At 50.3% G+C, this 20812-nt stretch overlaps 1 protein-coding gene across 4 annotated transcripts in view; it reads right to left on the bottom strand.

The window, feature by feature from the left end:
- Positions 1–1794: 1794 nt before the first annotated feature.
- Positions 1795–20812, bottom strand: part of gfi1b (growth factor independent 1B transcription repressor) — a 92116-nt gene continuing 73098 nt past the window's right edge. For 2 of the 4 annotated variants that reach the window (XM_072488854.1, XM_072488855.1), the window contains exons 3-7: positions 16478–16642; positions 12656–12891; positions 9823–9960; positions 8950–9115; positions 1795–3989 (exon numbers count right to left, since the gene is read on the bottom strand). In XM_072488854.1, the coding sequence (XP_072344955.1) occupies positions 3808–3989; positions 8950–9115; positions 9823–9960; positions 12656–12891; positions 16478–16642 (887 nt within the window). In that variant the 3' untranslated portion in view covers positions 1795–3807. Of the gene's footprint in view, positions 3990–8949; positions 9116–9822; positions 9961–12655; positions 12892–16477; positions 16643–18798; positions 18890–20812 lie in introns of those variants that run through there. The other 2 variants (XM_072488857.1, XM_072488856.1) reach the window with 2 other exon arrangements.

Here is a 20812-nt window from a genome sequence, read left to right as displayed (position 1 = left end):
CACAACAAACAACCCCCTTAGCGCCAGAGTAAATTTGCTTGTCAAATAAGTAACCTGCTTAGCTTTTCCAGGTATCTTGCCTCTCCGAGCTGCTGATTGGAGTAGGGAAGGCGGGGTGCGGGGGCACTTATGGATTGTGGAGGGTAAAGGTCGCAGGCAAATCTGCCTGGAGCTGCAGGCAAAATCCGATCACATGGCTCTCCCGGTGGTTTATAAAGACAAGGCAGCAATACGAAGACTTAACTCCTTCCATGCCACCTTCATCACTCTGTGGTGACTCTGTCCATGGAGAGGATGAGTGCACGTCTATATCAGCCTAAACCTGGAGCAATGCACATCTGTATCCACTGTACTCTTCTCCTGTATACCCTTACACCCCTGTATCACTGTAGACCTTTTAAACTCCGAAACTGATGTGCACGCATGCATGTTCAAGCAGATCGGGAGCAGGAACCCTGATTGATTTTCCCTCTCCCTAGTTCAGTTACTGACATCAATCAAATCACTGGCTGAGATTGTCGCTCACTCCTGCCGTACCTTTTAATCCTTTTTTCTCCTTTTTAAATTTAGAGTGCCCAATTCATTTTTTTTTTTCCAATGAAGGGGCAGTTTGGCGTGGCCAATCCACCTAGCCTGCACATCTTTGGGTTGTGGGGGCGAAATCAACGCAGACACGGGGAGAATGTGCAAACTCCACACGGACAGTGACCCAGAGCCGGGATCGAACCCGGGACCTCGGCGCCGTGAGGCAGCTGTGCTAACCACTGCGCCACCGTGCTGCCCGTCCGGACCTTTTAATGACTTGCGCTTCGATAGTGACTATTTTGGTCACCCCAAAGCACTGCACAGCCAATGATGCACTTTTTTTCCCTATAAATTTAGAGTACCCAATTCCTTTTTCCCAATTAAGGGGCAATTTAGCGTGGCCAATCCACCCTAGCCTGCGCATCCTTGGGTTGTGGGGGTGAGACCCATGCAGACACGGGGAGAATGCGCAAACTCCACACGGACAGTGACCCGGGGCCGGGATCGATCCCGGGACCTCGGCGCTGTGAGGCAGCGGTGCTAACCCACTGCGCCACCGTGCCGCCCCTCAATGATGCACTTTTGAAGCGTAGCCACTGTCGTAATGTAGGAAATAAGGCAGGCAATTTAGCACACAGCAAGATCCCACACACAGCCATGTGATAATACTCTGTTGTTGTGATGCTGACTGAGGATTGAATATTGTCCAGGACACCGAGGAGAACCCACCTGCTCTTTCATGGCAACATGGGGTCATTTATAATAATAGTAGAACCTTTATTATTGTTACAAGTAGGCTTCCATTAACACTGCAATGAGGTTGCTGTGAAAATCAACCCAAGCAGGCAGGTGGGGGCCTTGCTTTACCTCCTCATTTGAAAGGTGGACCTCGGACAATGCGGCACTGCTTCAGCGCTGCACTGGAGTGTCAGCCTTGGTCGCTGTGCTCAGGTCGGAGACAAACTCAGAACCTTCTGACCTGGAGGCAAGAGTGTTTCCCACTGAACCTCAGCTGTTCGCCTCCTTCCTGCCAGCCAGTTATGCCTGTAACTGTCTGGAAGTGACCGTTGTTGACTACAGCTACAGGATCTGGTCACTCGAGGCCATTGGGTGGCTCAGTGGTTCCCCCTCGGGTTAAGATGATGTAATTTTATTGGTTCAGAATTCAGAGGTTACATTGCTGTAGCGCCTGGGATGGGTCAGAAAAATTAACTCTGGTCCACTGGGCGCTGAGTAAAAATGAGGAAAGAACTTGAACACAAAGCTGGCTAATTCCACAAGATTTTATTCTCAATAAGCTCAGGAAGCATCATCAATGGAAGCGGAAAAACAAGTAAAGAATCCTTACCGGGCCACCACGAGAGACTGTCATCTCTGACGGGACATTTTCATCACCACCAGCCCCAGCCCATCCCCCACACTCCAGCCATTGGCTGCCCAACATGTCCACCTTCACTGGGGATTAATGGGTGTTTCTCTGGTTGGCAATCAGTAGCTAGTGGTGTCCCTCAGGGATCAGTGTTGGGCCCACAATTGTTCACAATTTACATAGATGATTTGGAGTTGGGGACCAAGGGCAATGTGTCCAAGTTTGCAGACGACACTAAGATGAGTGGTAAAACAAAAAGTGTAGAGGATACTGGAAGTCTGCAGAGGGATTTGGATAGGCTAAGTGAATGGGCTAGGTTCTGGCAGATGGAATACAATGTTGACAAATGTGAGGTTATCCAGTTTGGTAGGAATAACAGCAAAAGGAATTATTATTTAAATGATAAAATATTAAAACACGCTGCTGTGCAGAGAGACCTGGGTGTGCTAGTGCATGAGTCGCAAAAAGTTGGTTTACAGGTGCAACAGGTGATTAAGAAGGCAAATGGAATTTTGTCCTTCATTGCTAGAGGGATGGAGTTTAAGACTGGGGAGGTTATGCTGCAATTGTATAAGGTGTTAGTGAGGCCACGCCTGGAGTATTGTGTTCAGTTTTGGTCTCCTTACTTGAGAAAGGACGTACTGGCACTGGAGGGTGTGCAGAGGAGATTCACTAGGTTAATCCCAGAGCTGAAGGGGTTGGATTACGAGGAGAGGTTGAGTAGACTGGGACTGTACTCGTTGGAATTTAGAAGGATGAGGGGGGATCTTATAGAAACATATAAAATGATGAAGGGAATAGATAGGATAGATGCGGGCAGGTTGTTTCCACTAGCGGGTGAAAGCAGAACTAGGGGGCATAGCCTCAAAATAAGGGGAAGTAGATTTAGGACTGAGTCTAGGAGGAACTTCTTCACCCAAAGGATTGTGAATCTATGGAATTCCTTGCCCAGTGAAGCAGTAGAGGCTCCTTCATTAAATGTTTTTAAGATGAAGATAGATATTTTTTGAAGAATAAAGGGATTAAGGGTTATGGTGTTCGGGCCGGAAAGTGGAGCTGAGTCCACAAAAGATCAGCCATGATCTCATTGAATGGCGGAGCAGGCTCGAGGGGCCAGATGGCCGACTCCTGCTCCTAGTTCTTATGTTTATGTTCACAGTGCCCCCAACTTCCCACAGCCAATCAGAATGAGAATGGACTTTTCATGAGCCCCATTGGATGATCCATGACTGTCAATCAAGAACCCTTACTTCCCACGTCCAATATTTTTATAGCTCCTAAACAAAGCTTCTCAAAGACAGTTTTCGAAAAAAATGCTATTTTTTTTAAAGACCACCCCCCCCCCCCTGCTGCACTCTGGTGAGTTTTCTCCTGGATGTTGCTTTCAGTCACATCCTGGAGATTCATCTTTAACCCTGGAGATGCCAGAGCAATTCTGGAGGGTTGTTAACTCCTGCGCCACAGGCGCATGGTGGGGAAAAGGTCCAGTTTCCTTTGTTTAACTTAGACCACGGGATGTGGCCGTCACGGGCTGGGCCAGCATTTATTGCCCATCCCTAACTGCTCTTGAGAGAAATTTGAAGAAGAGGATGAAAATCATTCACTCATGAACTGCTTTGTCCGTTAAGTGGGATCTGTTTCAGGATCTTACAGCACTGTCCATTCGCAAGTGGCACACAGGTTGTCTTTGAGGTGTTGGTGAGGGGGCGGGGGGTGGGGGAAGAGAGCAAAGAGGGGTCAGATGTTCTTCCCTGGTGTTGTCCATTTTCACTCGGTTTAATAACCACGGTTGTCCAGGCAGATCTCTCTGCCCAGCCGTTAGCTTACGGTGTGGAGGGATGGGTGAAGTGTGTGCTGTTGGCCATTCGGGGACGGTCAGTGTTGGCTGGCCGGTGTTAGATCGCTGTCAGCCCCTAACACTTCAAGCCGTGCTGGGTCTCCCGGTGACGCCGAAGGTCCACCTTTCGCTGGAAGCCTTTGGAGCACAACTCGCAGCCGAAAGGTTTGAAGCCGGAATGTTTGCGGCTGTGGGTGATGAGGTTGGAGCTCTGGCTGAATGACTTCCCGCACACCTGGCACTTGTGAGGCTTCTCACCTGGGAACAAAATATAAAAGAAAAGCCAAGTTAACAAAGAGAGCTTGCGTTCGTGTTACGCCTGTCTTACCTCAGGACGTCCCAAAGTGCTTTACAGCTTAATTAAGACGTGGACATGCCGGTGTTGGACTGGGGTGGGCACAGTAAGACATCTTACAACACCAGGTTAAAGTCCAACAGGTTTATTTGGAATCACAAGCTTTCGAAGCGTAGCTCCAACATCAGGTGAGTGATCAGGACTCACCTGATTGGAGGAGCTATGCACCAAAAGCTATGATGCTAAATAAACCTGTTGGACTTTAACTTGGTGTTGCACGGTAGCACAGTGGTTAGCACTGTGGCTTCACAGTGCCAGGGTCCCCAGTTCAATTCCCCGCTGGGTGACTGTCTGTGTGGAGTCTGCACGTCCTCCCCGTGTGTGCGTGGGTTTCCTCCGGGTGCTCCGGTTTCCTCCCACAGTCCAAAGATGGGGAAAATTCCACCCACAATGTAGCAAAGATTAGTCATAAGCCAGAGGATTGGGAAAGTTTTAAAAACCAATAAAAGATGACCAAAACGATAACGAGTGAGAAGGTAAACTATGACAGTAAATGAGCAAGTAATATAGAACCGACAGCAAGACTTTCTTTAGATATATAAAAAGGAAGAAAGAGGGCAAAGTGAACATAGGCCCCTTCGAGAATGAGACTGGGGAAATAATAATAATGGGGAACCAGGAAATGTCAGAGGAATTAAACAAGTACTTTGCACCAGTCTTCATGGTGGAAGACACAATTTTTTTTTTCCTTCCTTTTTTAAAATTTAGAATACTCCATTTTTTTTTCCAATTAAAGGAGCAATTTAGCGTGTCCAATCCACCTAACGGGCACATCTTTGGGTTGTGGGGGTGAGACCCACGCAGACACGGGGAGAACGTGCAAACTCCACACGGACAGTGACCCAGGGCCGGGATTCAAACCCGGGTCCTCAGCGCCGTAGTCCCACTGCGCCACCGTGCCGCCCGGAAGACACTAGTAACATTCCAAAAATACGAAATAATCAAGGGGAAGAAATGGGGGATGGAAATAAACACAATAACTATCACTAGAGAAAAGTACTGGGGGAACTAATTAGACTAAAGACTGTTAAGTCCCCTGGATCTGATGGGTTTCATGAAGCACCTACAAGAGATAGTAGAAGGACTGGTGTAATCCTCCAAGAATCTTTAAGTTCTGGAAAAGAAAGGGCAGCACGGTGGCGCAGTGGGTTAGCACTGCTGCCTCAGGGAGCCGAGGTCCCAGGTTCGATCCCGGTTCAACATGGTGTGAGGGTTCAGACCGGCCGCGTAATAAAATAGGGCTGGGGCTGGAGAGGCAGGCCCGCCGATCGGTGGGCCCCGATCGTGGGCCAGACCCCATCGGAGGCCCCTGCTTTTCCCCGCCCCACAGGCCGCCCCCCCCCCCCCCAACCCTACGCGCAGCGTTCCCACCGGCTGTGAGCAGGGGTGAACGGCGCCGGCGGGACTATGCCGTTTCCACGTGACCGCTCGGCCCATCAAGTCTGGAGAATTGGCGGCTCGGCCCTGGAGAGCAGCCCGCGACCGACGCCGCGCCAAACGCGCCGGCGCAAATGGCGCCGATTCTCCGCTCCTCGGAGAATCGCCTGCTGGCAGCGGACTGGCGCCGCGGGAAAAAATGGCGCGAACGCGATTCTCCCATACGGCGCGGCATGGGCGAATCGCACCCCAGGTCTGACAAATTTACTAGAATTCTTTGTGGTGGTAATGAACAGGGTAGATGAAGGAGAACCAGTAGATGTAATATACTTGGATTTCCCAAAAGTGTTCAATTAGGTTCCGCACAAATGGCTATTTAATAATATAAGAGCCCATGGTGTTGGGGCAGTATATTAGCATGGATATGGAGGATTGGCTAACTAATAGAAGACAGTAAGTTGGGATAAGAGGGGCATTTTCAGGGTGGCAGCACGTAGCTAGTGAAATGCCGCAGGAATCTGTGCTGGGACCATAATTATTCACAATATATGTTAATGACTTGGACGAGAGAAGTGAATGTAGTATTGCCAAGTTTGCGGATGACACAAAAATAGGTGGGAAGGCAAATGGTGAGGATGACACAAAGAGTCTACAGAGGCACACAAACAGGTTAGGTGAGTGGGCAAAAAAGTGGCAGATGGAATATAATGCAGGAAGATATAATGTTATGTACTTTGGTAGGAAGAAGAAAGAACATGAGATTGTCTTGGCAGATAAGACAAAGGAAAATCCAATTAGCTTTTACAGATACGCAAAAGGCAAACGAGTGATCAGGGAGAGGATAGGGCCTCTTAATGATAAACAAGGTCATCTATGTGCAGATCCACAAGGGATGGGAAAGGTCCTAAATGAATATGTCTCATCAGTATTTACGGTGGCGCAGTGGTTAGCACTGGGACTGAGGACCCGGGTTCGAATCCCGGCCCCGGGTCACTGTCCTTGTGGAGTTTGCACATTCTCACCGTGTCTGCATGGGTTTCGCCCCCACAACCCAAAGATGTGCAGGGTAGGTGGATTGGCCACGCTAAATTGCCCCTTAATTGGAAAAAAAAATAATTGGGTCCTCTAAATTTTTTTTTTTTGAAGTATTTACTGTTGAGAAAGTCACGAATGTTAGGGAAATTGGGGAAATAAAAAGTGATGTCTTGAGGAGTGTACATATTACAGAGAAGGAGGTGCTGGAGCTTTAAGATAGATAAATCCCCGGGATCTGATGAAAGAATCCCAGGATGTTGTGGGAGGCTCGGGAGGAAATTGCCGGCCCCCGAGCCGAGATATTTGAAACGTCGGCAGCCACAGGAGAGATGCCTGAAGATTGGACGGTAGCAAATGTTGTGCCTTTGGTTAAGAAGGGCTGTAGGGATAAGCCTGGGAACTACAGGCCAGTTAGCCTTACATCTGTTGTGGATAAGTTATTGGAAGATATTCTGAGGGACAGACAAGTGCTAATTAGGGAAAGTCAGAATGGCTTTGTAAGGGGAAAGTCATGTCTCACGAATTTGATTGAGATTTTTGAAGGGGTAACCAAGAAGGTAGATGAGGGCAGTGTGGTCGACGTTGCCTACATGGACTTTAGCAAGGCCTTTGACATGGTGGTTGTTGCAAAAGGTTAAATCTCACGGAATCCAGGGCGAGGTAGCCAATTGGATACAAAATTGTCTTGGCGACCGAAGCCAAACGGTGGGTGTGGAGGGTTGTGTTTCAAACTGGAGGCCTGTGACCAGCGGTGTGCCTCAGGGATCGGTGCTGGGCCCACTGTTATTTGTTATATATATATTAATGATTTGGATGAGAATGTAAGAGGCATGGTTATTAAGTTTGCAGATAACACCAAGATTGGTGGCACAGTGGATAGTGAAGAAGGTTCTATAAGATTACAACAGCACGGTAGCATTGTGGATAGCACAATTGCTTCACAGCTCCAGGGTCCCAGGTTCGATTCCCGGCTTGGGTCACTGTCTGTGTGGAGTCTGCACATCCTCCCCGTGTCTGCATGGGTTTCCTCCGGGTGCTCCGGTTTCCTCCCACAGTCCAAAGATGTGCAGGTTAGGTGGATTGGCCATGATAAATTGCCCTTAGTGTCCAAAATTGCCCTTAGATTTGTACCTATGTGAATGTAGGTATATTGTCGTGTACCTGTGTGAATGTAGGTATATTGCTGCGTACCTGTGTGAATGTAGGTATATTGCCGTGTACCTGTGTGAATGTAGGTATATTGCCGTGTACCTGTGTGAATGTAGGTATATTGCCGTGTACCTGTGTGAATGTAGGTATATTGCCGCGTACCTGTGTGAATGTAGGTATATTGCCGCGTACCTGTGTGAATGTAGGTATATTGCCGCGTACCTGTGTGAATGTAGGTATATTGCCGCGTACCTGTGTGAATGTAGGTATATTGCCGCGTACCTGTGTGAATGTAGGTATATTGCCACGTACCTGTGAGAATGTAGGTATATTGCCACGTACCTGTGTGAATGTAGGTATATTGCCGCGTACCTGTGCGAATGTAGGTATATTGCCACGTACCTGTGTGAATGTAGGTATATTGCCACGTACCTGTGCGAATGTAGGTATATTGCCACGTACCTGTGCGAATGTAGGTATATTGTCACGTACCTGTGTGAATGTAGGTATATTGCCACGTACCTGTGTGAATGTAGGTATATTGCCACGTACCTGTGTGAATGTAGGTATATTGCCACGTACCTGTGTGAATGTAGGTATATTGCCACGTACCTGTGTGAATGTAGGTATATTGCCACGTACCTGTGTGAATGTAGGTATATTGCCACGTACCTGTGTGAATGTAGGTATATTGCCACGTACCTGTGTGAATGTAGGTATATTGCCACGTACCTGTGTGAATGTAGGTATATTGCCACGTACCTGTGTGAATGTAGGTATATTGCCACGTACCTGTGTGAATGTAGGTATATTGCCACGTACCTGTGTGAATGTAGGTATATTGCCACGTACCTGTGTGAATGTAGGTATATTGCCACGTACCTGTGTGAATGTAGGTATATTGCCACGTACCTGTGTGAATGTAGGTATATTGCCACGTACCTGTGTGAATGTAGGTATATTGCCACGTACCTGTGTGAATGTAGGTATATTGCCGCGTACCTGTGTGAATGTAGGTATATTGCCGCGTACCTGTGTGAATGTAGGTATATTGCCGCGTACCTGTGTGAATGTAGGTATAATGCCGCGTACCTGTGTGAATGTAGGTATATTGCCGCGTACCTGTGTGAATGTAGGTATATTGCCGTGTACCTGTGTGAATGTAGGTATATTGCCGCGTACCTGTGTGAATGTAGGTATATTGCCGCGTACCTGTGTGAATGTAGGTATATTGCCGCGTACCTGTGTGAATGTAGGTATATTGCCGCGTACCTGTGTGAATGTAGGTATATTGCCGCGTACCTGTGTGAATGTAGGTATGCTTCTTCATGTCTGACTTCTGGTGGAAGCGTTTGCCACAATACTGACAGGGGTAGGGCCGCGTGTCAGAGTGAATCAACAGGTGGGTAGACAATGTGGACGACCTCTTGAAGCTTTTCCCACACATTTTACACCCGAAGATTCTTTCCTGCAAAATAAATGCCTTAAAAATAAAAACATGTCCTTAAAGCTAAATATGTAACTTCCAGTGGGAATATCACAACATTATTTCCCAAATACTCTCTCTCCTCTCCTGTAGGTGCTGACTCTCACTGGGGCACAGACTCCCCCTCCACTCCTGAAGGTGCTGACTCTCACTGGGGTACAGGTTCCCCCTCCTCTCCTGAAGGTGCTGACTCTTACTGGGGTACAGGGTCCCCCTCCACTCCTGAAGGTGCTGACTCTCACTGGGGTACAGGTTCCCCCTCCTCTCCTGAAGGTGCTGACTCTTACTGGGGTACAGGGTCCCCCTCCGCTACTGAAGGTGCTGACTCTCACTGGGGTACAGACCCCCTCCTCGCCTGAAGGTGCTGACTCTTACTGGGGTACAGGGTCCCCCTCCGCTCCTGAAGATGCTGACTCTCACTGGGGTACAGACCCCCTCCTCACCTGAAGGTGCTGACTCTTACTGGGGTACAGGGTCCCCCTCCGCTCCTGAAGGTGCTGACTCTCACTGGGGTACAGACCCCCTCCTCGCCTGAAGGTGCTGACTCTCACTGGGGTACAGACCCCCTCCTCTCCTGAAGGTGCTGACTCTCACTGGGACACGGGTCCCTCCTTTTGGATCCCGCTGGGTATCTGGGGCTTGTTATTTTACGGAGCAGTGGTTTTGGAACGAAGCCCAGCCTCAGGTACCTGTGAGTGGATGTTCATGTGTTGCTCCAGGCTGACCGCATGACCAAATGATTTCCCACACAGGTCACAGGCGAAGGGCCTCATCCCACTGTGTGACCTCCGGACATGGACCTCGAGGCCATGGGCTGTGGAGAAGACCTGTTGGGAGAAGTGGGCCTGTTAATATGAGTATCCTGAGAGGTCATTCCCAGTGAATTAAGAATCTCTGACTGTGTTTCCACATCACGTTGAATGGCAGAGAGCACATGTATTCCCGACCTCATCCCGTTTTCCGTTTCCTTCACCGTGGGACCCGGTGCATCCCAAACAAGGCGAGCTGCACCAGCCTGGCGATGGCCTCTTTGGATCCAACTAGTGCTGGCGGCCAAACGAAGGAAACACCGGGAAAGACAGAGATCAGGCCAGATTTTATTCTTTTTTTTAAACAAAATTCCCAGCCACCTTATAAAGAACCTCTGCATTTCTATAGCCTCTTCCGGGGCCTCAGGTCATCCCAAAACATTTAAAGCCAACAAAATACTTTTAGTGGTGTAGTCACCGTTGGAAACTCAGCCGCCAATTGGCACAATGCAAGATCCTCCAAACAAAAGGGCTGGTTTAGCACACTGGGCTAAGTCACTGGCTTTGAAAGCAGGCCAGCAGCACGGTTCAATTCCCGTAACAGCCTCCCCGAACAGGCGCCGGAATGTGGCGACTAGGGGCTTTTCACAGTAACTTCATTTGAAGCCTACTCGTGACAATAAGCGAATTTCATTTTCAAATGCCAAGAACGGCCGGGATTTTACACGCAACCAGTCGTGGGTTTCACGGCGGGTATGGTGCCCCGCTATTTGCCAGCGGTGAGATATACTGGTCTCGCTGTTGTCAATGGGGTTTGCCATTGAATGCACCCCTCGCCGTTGGGAGACCTGCAGAGGGGTGCACCAGGACCAGAAGATCCCGTGGGTGTGGACAGTCGGACAATTCCTGCCAACATCTTTTTTTTTGGTGCTGTGTTTTTTTAAAAATAAACGTAGAGTACCGAATTATTTTTTCTCCAATTAAGGGGCAATTTAGCGTGGCCAATCCACCTACGCATCTTTGGGTTGTGGGGGTGAAACCCACGCAGACACGGGGAGAATGTGCAAACTCCACACGGACAGTGACCCAGGGCCAAGATTCAAATCCGGGTCCTCAGCGCCGCAGTCCCAGTGCTAACCACTGCGCTACATGCCGCCCTTTGTTTGGGGATGTTGATATTGGCCGGTACACCGGGAGGGACAGCCCTGCGCCTCGTTACAATAGAGCCATGGGATCCTTTACACCCACCCCGAACAGTCAGAACGGGCCTCAGTTTCAAATTGCAGCACCTCCGGCAGTGCAGCACACCCTCAGTCACCCAGTGTATGTCCTCAGGGCTGCGGGGTGGGACTTGAATCAACAGCCTTCTGGCTGGGAGGTGGGAGCGCCACCCACTGAACCACCATCAAGAAGTGACTTGGTGGCATCAACTTGCAGTAATGGGCAGGGATCGCAACCCGTGTACATCAATGGGAACCAAGTAGAAAGGGTCGAGAGCTTCAAGTTTTTAGGTGTCCAGATCACCAACAACCTGTCCTGGTCCCCCCATGCCGACACTATGGGCGCAATTCTCTGAGCCCCGCGCCGGGCCGGAGGATCGCCGCCATTTGCGTCGGCGCGTTTGGCGGCGGTGCCGGCCACAGGCCGGTGGAACCAGCGGGGCCGCCGATTTGGATGGGCCGAGCGGCCACGCGGATACGACAGAGTCCCGCCGGCGCCGTTCACCCCTGGTCGCTGCCGGCGGGAACTCTGCGCGAACGGTTGGGGGGCGGCCTGTGGGGCGGGGAAAAGCGATCCTTCACCGGGGGGGGGGGGGGGAGCCTCCAATGGGTCTGGCCCGCGATCGGGGCCCACCCGGCCCCTCCCCCCCCCCCCCCCACGAGCCTACTTTGGTGCACGGCCGGCCCCTGATCCCCGATGCCATGGTGAGTCGGGGCCGGCGCACTGAAAAAGACCCCCACGTGTGCGAAGGTTGGCGCGGCGCCCATTTGGCGCTGGAAAAGGAGGCTGGAGCGGCGTGAACCACTCCAGCGCCGTGCTGGCCCAGAATCGGCCGTCCCCGTGCCCATTTTGCGCCGTCGTGAAACGGGACGGCGTTCACGACGGCGCGAACACTTGGGCTCCATTTTGGAGAATCGCCCCCTATATTTAAGAAAGCCCACCAACAACTCTACTTTCTCAGAAGACTAAGGACATTTGGCATGTCAGCTACGACCCTCACCAACTTTTACAGATGCACCATAGAAAGCATTCTTTCTGGTTGTGTCACAGCTTGGTATGGAGCCTGCTCTGCCCAAGACCGCAGGAAACTACAAAAGGTCGTGGATGTAGCTCAATCCATCCCGCAAACCAGCCTCCCATCCATCGACTCGGTCTACAATTCCCGCTGCCTCAGAAAGGCAGCCAGCATAATTAAGGACCCCACGCACCCCGGACATACTCTCTTCCGTCAGGAAAAAGGTACAAAAGTTTGAGGTCACGTAGCAACCGACTCAAGAACAGCTTCTTCCCCACTGCCATCAGACTTTTGAATGGACCTACCTTGTATTAAGTTGATCTTTTCTCTACACCTTGCTATAACTGTAACATTATATTCTGCAGTCTCTCCTTCCTTCCCTATGTACGGTATGCATTGTTTGTACAGCTTGCGAGAAACAATACTTTTCACTGTTTACCAATACATGTGACAATAATAAATCAAATCAAAACCCGTACAAAAATCAGGTGGGTTCAGCGGTGGTTGGGGAACACCTCCTCTCTCAGCCGCAGTTACCTTGTTACACTTGATGCAGTTGTAGGAGGTGGATTCTGACGTATAATGGGTACTGTAGTCAATGGGTTGGTCAACCTCCACCGGGCTTGAAATCCGGGAGCCGTACAAATCAGTCTTGCCCAACAGGTGGCAGAAATCGTACACATTCTGGAACGTGTGCCAGGGGAAGCCAGGTGTGGAGGCCGCGGACAGCAACTCCTTACTGCTGGGGTACCTCGAGGGCCGGGAGCCTGATACTGCAACAGAAAGGAGCGAAAGTAAATGCTGACATACAGTCAATCCTATTGGCCTACTGAAATTCCAAAACCGGACACATCCTTGGGCCGCCAATCTTGATTGGACGAATTCTTAGATATTTCATCACACGACTCCCCCCCCCCCTCCCCCCCCCTCCCCCCCCCCCCCCCTCCCCCCCTACACCTTGCTCCAATTGCCCCACCACCCCACACTTGCCACCATTGGTCGAATTAGACACCCATCTTCCCGACAGGCCCCACCTACCCACAGCCAATTGGAATGCAAACCAAGTGTTTGTTACGTGGTTTGATGATAAAATATTTGGATTTCTGAGGCACCTTCCAAGTCCTCAGGTCGTCCCAAAGGGCTCGTCAGCCAATGAGGTACTTTTGAAGTGTAGTCACTGTTGTGATGTAGGAAACACGGCAGCAGATTCCTGCACAGCAAGATCCCGCCAAAACAGCAACATAATCATTTGTTTTTTTGTGATGTTGATTGAGCAACAAATGTTGACCAGGACATTTGGAGAGAACTGCCCAGCTCACCTAACCAGCTGAGGGGGCAGCGAGCGCCTCAGGTTAACACCTCACCCAAAAATGCACCTTCAGCTGTGTAATAATAATAATAATTGTTTGTTTTCACAAGTAGGCTTCAATGAAGTTACTGTGAAAAGCCCCTAGTCGCCACATTCCGGCGCCTGTTCGGGGAGGCCGGTACGGGAATTGAACCCGCGCTGCTGGCCTTGTTTTGCATTACAAGCCAACGGTTTAGCCCACTGTGCTAAACCAGCCCCTTGCTCCCGCAGTGGAGCACCAGTGGTTTTTTTTTTAAATTTAGAGTACCCAATTATTTTTTTCCAATTAAGGGGCAATTTAGCGCGGCCAATCCACCTACCCTGCACATCTTTGGGTTGTGGGGGGCGAGACCCACGCAAACACGGGGAGAATATGCGAAACTTCACACAACGGCCCAGGGCCAGGATCGAACCTGGGTCCTCAGTGCTAACCACTGTGCCACCGTGCTGCCCTCTGGAGCACCAGTGTTGATTTTTGTGCTCAAGACCTAGAGTGGGATGTGATCCCGGAGAATGATGAATCAAGGATGGGAATGCTACCCACAGAGATGATGAAAGGGAATTCCAGAGTTTGGGGCCCCAGGCAGCTTTGATAGAGCGATGGGATTCGGGGTTGCTCAAGAGGCCAGAGCTGGTGGTACGCAGAGATCGCGGAGGGGCTGTGGGGTTGGAGGAGGTTACAGAGGGGTGAAGCCCTGGAGGGATTTGAAAACCAGGTGCAAAATTTTCAATTGCGGCGTTGTTTGACCAGGAGCCAATCCAGGTCAGTGAGCACGGGGGGTGATGGACGAGCGGGACGGTTGAGTTAGGAAGGGTCAGGGTTGTGCCTGCCTTGTTCGTACGGGGTCTTGGGAGCTTCCCATTTAAAGAGAAATCAGACTCTGAAATCGGGCAGCTGGAGGGCACGCAGGCTTTGTGCGCTACCTTGTACTCCAGGGATGTCCAGCAGAAGAAACGATGAGGGAAATAAATTACATTTGCTTGCTCGCAACGAGTGGAGGAAAATAACACGTCAGAGAACATTTCACAGCCAAATCCAAGTTGCGAAGATAATCAACTTCAGAAATGATCAGAGTAAATCAATGCATCATGTGGTAGTCACCACTGTTTGTATAATACTTGTATTAGAGGTAATACGGTACTACAGGTACGGGGGTAGATCCCTGCCTGCTGGCTCCGCCCAGTAGGCGGAGTATAAATGTGTGTGCACACCGAGCTGCTACCATTTCTGGGACCGTCTGCAGGAGGCAACACATTTCTGCTTAATAAAGCCTCGATTACTCTCTACTCTCGTCTCGTCGTAATTGATAGTGCATCACATCAAATAACTCCCATTCCGACTGCCACAGATAACACAGCAGGGTTAGGGACACAACTAGAGGATTATCCGGTTGCAACGTTACGCGATCAAAGCCAGATTCATTTCGAAAATTATATTGCGGAAGTAATTCATTTTGACAATCGACAACCTGTACTATCCTGTCCTAATTATCTTTTGATACAATTGTTGACTTTCAGTGTGAATGATCAATGCTAAATATACAAACTTAAAATATATATGTAAATATTTTTTAAAACTGTAAATCAAGAATCCTGTCTGAAATTGTCACAGGTTTACAGTTTGAAACGAGAGGCATATTCTTTCATTGATGATATGTTGGCCTAATTTGCCCCCTTATTTTCTCCTGTCACCCCCCCCCCACCCCACCCCTCCCCCCCCCCCCCCCCCGCCCCGCCCCCATCCTTTTGAGGACACGGACACTTGCTGGGCCTGTCGCTGAGGGTGCATTGGAGGACCCAATGTTTACTGACCCATCGCCACGCCACCACTGTCTCGTGATTCATCATGCGAACAATTGCCGTGTGGCCAATGGTGACGTGATCAGGAGTTGGCACCAGCGGGAGTGCTGCCCTGTCAGAGGTGCCAATGTTCAGATGAGACACAAAACCGAGGCGGAGTCTGCCCTCTCAGGAAGACATAAAAGACTCCGTGGTCAGTATTTGAAAGACGAGCAGGCGATGCGACCAGGACCAGCCCGGCTGGTAATTATCACTTCACCAACATCAACAAAACGCATGGGGGGCGATTCTCCGAGCCCCGCGCCGGGCCGGAGAATCGCAGCAATCGCGCCACGACGCCCCGACACCGGCGCGCGATTCTCCGAGGTGCGTAGAATCGGTGTCATTTGCACCGGTGTGTTTGACGCGGCGGTGGCCGCAAGCCGCTGGAATCGGCGGAGCCGCCGATTCTCTGGCCCGGATGGGCCGAGCGGCTGCTTCGATATGACAGAGTCCCACCGGCACTGTTCACCCCTGGTGGCTGCCAGCGGGAACTCTGCGGGAACGGTCGGGGGGCGGTCTGTGGGGGCGAGAGGCGGGCTCCTTCACCGGGAGGGGGGCGGGGGGGGCCCTCCGATGGGGTCTGGCCCGCGATCGGGGCCCACCGATTGGCGGGCCGGCCTCTCCCCCTCCTCGGGCCTACTTTCTGGTGCGGCCGGCGCCTGAACACCGACTCCACCTTGAGTCGGAGCTGACGCACTAAAGAAGTCCCCCACGCATGCGCAGGATGGAGCTGGCCCAACTAGGCTGGAGCGGCGTGAACCGCTGGTCCCCTGTGGGGGTCAGAATCGGACGTAACCGGGCCCGGTTTGTGGCGTCGTGAAACATGACGGCGTTCACGACGGCGCGAACACTTGGGCCCAACATTGGAGAATCTCACATTGGAGAAACGTGGGTGATTCTCACATTGCTGCTTTGTGCGAGTTTCCTTTGTGTAAATTGGCTGCCCCGTTCCCCACATTGTTTACATAAGTCACGACACTTCAAATGGCTCCAAAGCAGTTTGGGACATCCTGTCATGAAAGTCGCTAAAGCAAGGCAACTCTCGTTTGTCGTACACTAACGCATCTAGTTGTAAATCGGGATTTAAGGCTTTCAAGAGGAAGTGTTCACGTTGCCTGCCCCCCCCCCCCCCCCCTCCCCCTCACAAACAGTAAATGAGAACTTGGTACCTGAAGCGAAGGTGTGGCCGGTGTCTTTAGTCATGTGACATGGAGACACCCTCTCATAGGCTGTACTGTTCTCCCATGGAGGCTCCTCGTGCTCAGACCCGGTGTCATGACCTTTCACCCCAGCGCCGGGGTCCATACATTGCGCTGGACACCAAATGGGCAAACCTGGGGAAAGCAATAAATATTATTCCCCTCTTTTAAAACCTTTCGAGGATGAAATATTTTCTCACAATTTATTTTGAGTTTCTGCTTTTGCTCGTCCGAGAGGTTTTATTCATTCAGCTGTCCCTCTCCCACCCAGGATTTCCCCCTCCCCCCTCCCCCCTATTAGGTTTATAGCCAATGAACTATACTTGAAATGTAATAACTCGGTTGGATTTATCCAAAACCAGGGATCATAAATGTGCTCAAAGGAAGGACAGAGGAAGCAAATTCAATCGGAACGTCTGGAAGGAGGGCAGCACAGTGGGTTAGCCCTGCTGCCTGTGGCGCCGAGAACCCGGGTTCGTATCCCGGCCCTGGGTCACTGTCCGTGTGGAGTTTGCACGTTCTCCCCCGTGTCTGCGTGGGTCTCACCCCCACAACCCCAAAGATGTGCAGGCTAGGTGGATTGGCCATGCTAAATTGCCCCTTAATTGGAAAAAATAATTGGGTACGGTAAATTTATTTTTTAGAAAGACATTTGGAAGGAAATTGGATAAATACATTTGAGGGGGAAATTTGCAGGACAATAGGGAATGAGCAGGGCATTAATGGAAAATTCTGGACCTGCCAACAATGCCCACATCCCATGAATGCAAAGTGGAGAGCTCTTTCGAAGAGTTAGAACAGGGACGGAGACTGAATGATCCCCTTCCCTGCTCGATCATTCTATAATCCTATGATAAATACAAGGACAATTTAGGATTGGCAACAATTGTTGGTGACGCCCCCATCGCAACATAGGATTAAGAAAGCAAATCTCACATTTATATCGCAACTTTAACAAAATTAAAACATCCCACGGTGAGTCACAGAGGCACTATGTTTTTATTTGTTTATAAACCCAATTATTATTTTTCCAATTAAGGTACAATTTAGCGTGGCCTATCCAGCTACCCAGCACAGCTTTGGGTTGTGGGGGTGAGACCCATGCAGACACGGGGAGAATAGGAGCATGATAAAACATTTTTAGATATTGAACCACATAAGGAGATATTCGGTCAGGTGACCAGAAGCATGGCCAAGGAGGTAGGTTTTACCGGAATATCTGAGAGGAGGTAAGTGCAGTGTAAGGGTTAAGGTGGGGTTGTCCACAGTACTCAGAGGCCAATGTGGTGCTGGACAGAACCATGTCCAGACCTAAGCGTGGAGACAGCTCCACCTCGCCTACACCTTTCACTGTATATTCGGAAATAGTTCGAGTAGTGAACAATAGAATCATAGAATCCCTACAGTGCCGAAAGAAGCCATTCAGCCCATCATGTCTGCACTGACATGGGCAGCATGGTGGCGGAGTGGTCAGCCCTGCTGCCTCACGGCGCTGAGGTCCCAGGTTCAATCCCGGCTCTGGGTCACTGTCCGTGTGGAGTTTGCACATTCTCCCCGTGTTTGCGTGGGTTTCGCCCCCACAACCCAAAGATGTGCCGGGTAGGTGGACTGGCCGCGCTAAATTGCCCCTTAATTGGAAAAAATGAATTGGGTACTCTAAAATTGAAAAAAACAAAGTCTGCGCCGACACTTCGAAAGACCACCACACCTAGGCCCAATTCCCTGCCCTGTAACCCCCTGCCCCACAGGGGCAATTTATCATAGCCTATCCATCCAACCTGCACACCTTTGGACTGTGGGAGGAAACCGGAGCACCCGGAGGAAACCCACGCAGACACGGGGAGAAAATACAAACTCCACACAGACAGTGACCCGAGGCCGGGATTGAACCCGGGTCTCTGCCGCGGCGAGGCAGCAGTGCTAACCACTGTGCCGCCGTGCCACCCAATAAAGACGGTCAGTAAAACTGCTAAATACTACAAAGGCTTCATCAAACCTACCAAGATGTAATTAATACCCCAGAATAGTGCGTGAGGTGGGGGGGCCAGGGCTTAGAGACCGAGCGGCTGTACATAAATGTTTCACAATAAAATAGTCACTGAAAAATACAATAAAGAATGTTGAAGCAGCTCCCACGCGGAGTGACTGAGGCAGAAGTAGCATTGATGCATTTAAGGGAAAGCTTGATAAACAGATGAGAGGGATGGGGGATGTAAGGTTGTGTTGAGGGGGTGAGATCGATCAATGGCTGAGAAGGTTAAAACCCCTCTCCAGGCCTCTGTTTTATTCACCTCTGTGTGTGTGCAGCCTCCCCTTGTTCCGGAGCAGCGTCACAACATGCCAGCCGTGCTGGAATGACCTGCTGCATCCACCTCCTACAGCTGCAGCTCCGCCGTGATTTGAATGAGGCTGATTTGAATACAGTGCCTTTGGTTTAACTGCTGCACATTCCAGCCTTCAACATAGTGTGAAAAAATCAACACCACTTTAATCCCTGCCAGGGAACCTTCCGTGTTTCACAGCAACAGTGGTGCTGTGGCAGGGCCTGGGGGGGCTGGAGGGTGAAGGAGGGAGGGAGAGGCAAATGAAGACAAATAACTAGTCTTTCGACAGACTCTTTCGCTACCTCAGGATGTAAATGTGCGGCTCCAACAGACGTTGTGGTTCTCCTGTCCGTTGTGCAGCAATGTGCTCCACTGGGGAGACTGGGAAACTTGGGGAGTAGCCAAAGGTTCAATGACTTAGGAGGGCGTAGGGGCGGCAGGGTGGCGTGGTGGTTAGCACTGCTACCTCATGGAGCCGAGGACCCGGGTTTGATCCCGTCCCCGGGTCACTGTCCGTGTGGAGTTTGCACATTCTCCCCGTTTCTGTATGGGTCCCACCCCCACAACCCGAAAAGATGTGTGGGGTAGGTGGGTTGGCCACGCTAAATTGTCCCTTAATTGGGGAAAAAAAGAACTGGGTACTCTAAATTTATTTTTTTAAAAGGGCTTCGGGAGGGCGTTTCCTGTCCCACTAACGAGCTAGTACAGGCATGACGGGCCAAATAGCCTCTTTTTGTGCTGGTAAACTCTGAATTCTATCTCTCGATTTGTGAACAGTGTTTTGCTACGGGCAGGTAACCCTCCCGGAAATGGTTTGCTTCAAGTCCGGGTGATGTCACCTCCACCGGCTCTGCGACCCCTCCAAAAATCTCTGCCCGCTTCCAATCCTGGCTGCTCGTTGATGTGTTAGGCAGGTAGGTTCGATGTGGACTGCACTCGATGCAGGGAAGCTAGAAACAGACGTCTAACACTGGAGAAGATCCAACACTGTTTTATTCAACGATAGAACTGATATACATATTCAGCTGTGGGTCGACACTATACTGAACTGACTGGAGACCTTGTAGTAGCCTGACCAGACTTATTAGCTACCGCATGGTGTTTGCACTGTACTAGCTCGTGGACTCTGATTATCTCAGTGGCTGGGTCCCGAGAGAGCGGGAAACCTAGTGCCCTCTGGCTTTATAGTGGTAGCGTCCTGTCTGGTGATTGGCTGCACTGTGCTGTGAGCTTACTGGTCATCCTGTGTGTCAATCACTGCCTGTCTGCATCTCATTATATACATGAGTGGATATTATGACATCTCCCCTTTTTTTTTAGATAAATACTAAGGTGTGCGTGCGTATATGCCTGACTATATACAAAAGGTGTCTAAATGAACATATATATATAAATAGGATGGTGTCGATAGTGCAGATTCATGGCAAACAAAACAATATTATGACACTCGTCTGTCGCCTGCTCCCTTTACTCAGCATTTAGTCTGTCTGGGCTCTAACCACTTGTGATTTAAAATCCGGCCTTAGTTTTAGTTTGATAATGCTCCTGCATTATGTCAGAGACCCTATATAAATACAAGGTGTTGTGTTATTACAGACTCTCCCCGTGTTGGGGACCCAGTTGCCCACTCCGTCGATGTAAGAGTTGTCTTGTCGATGAGCACAGACAGGTGGGGCTCTCGGTTGACACCCCCACCCCACTGTCCGCAGTACCGATAGGTAGCCTCCAGTGCCCAGAGTAGAGGTTGCCAACTCGAATCGGATAGACTCCTGGAGGTTTCATCACATGACCTCCGACCCCCAACAACCCAGCTCGGCACGCCTGTCATTGGTCACTGGACATGTCCATCCTCAGAAAGCCCCACCTTCCCATGGCCAGTCAAAAATAAGATGGACTCTTCATTACCCGAATGGACTGTTCTTTTTTTTTTACAAATTTAGTGTACCCAATTATTTTTTCCAATTAAGGGGCAATTTAGCGT

This window comes from Scyliorhinus torazame, chromosome 22 (assembly GCF_047496885.1).
Source record: "Scyliorhinus torazame isolate Kashiwa2021f chromosome 22, sScyTor2.1, whole genome shotgun sequence".
Lineage (NCBI taxonomy): Eukaryota > Metazoa > Chordata > Chondrichthyes > Carcharhiniformes > Scyliorhinidae > Scyliorhinus > Scyliorhinus torazame.
The sequence above is the reverse complement of the archived record's forward strand: the minus strand, read 5'-3'. Positions and strand labels throughout refer to the sequence as shown.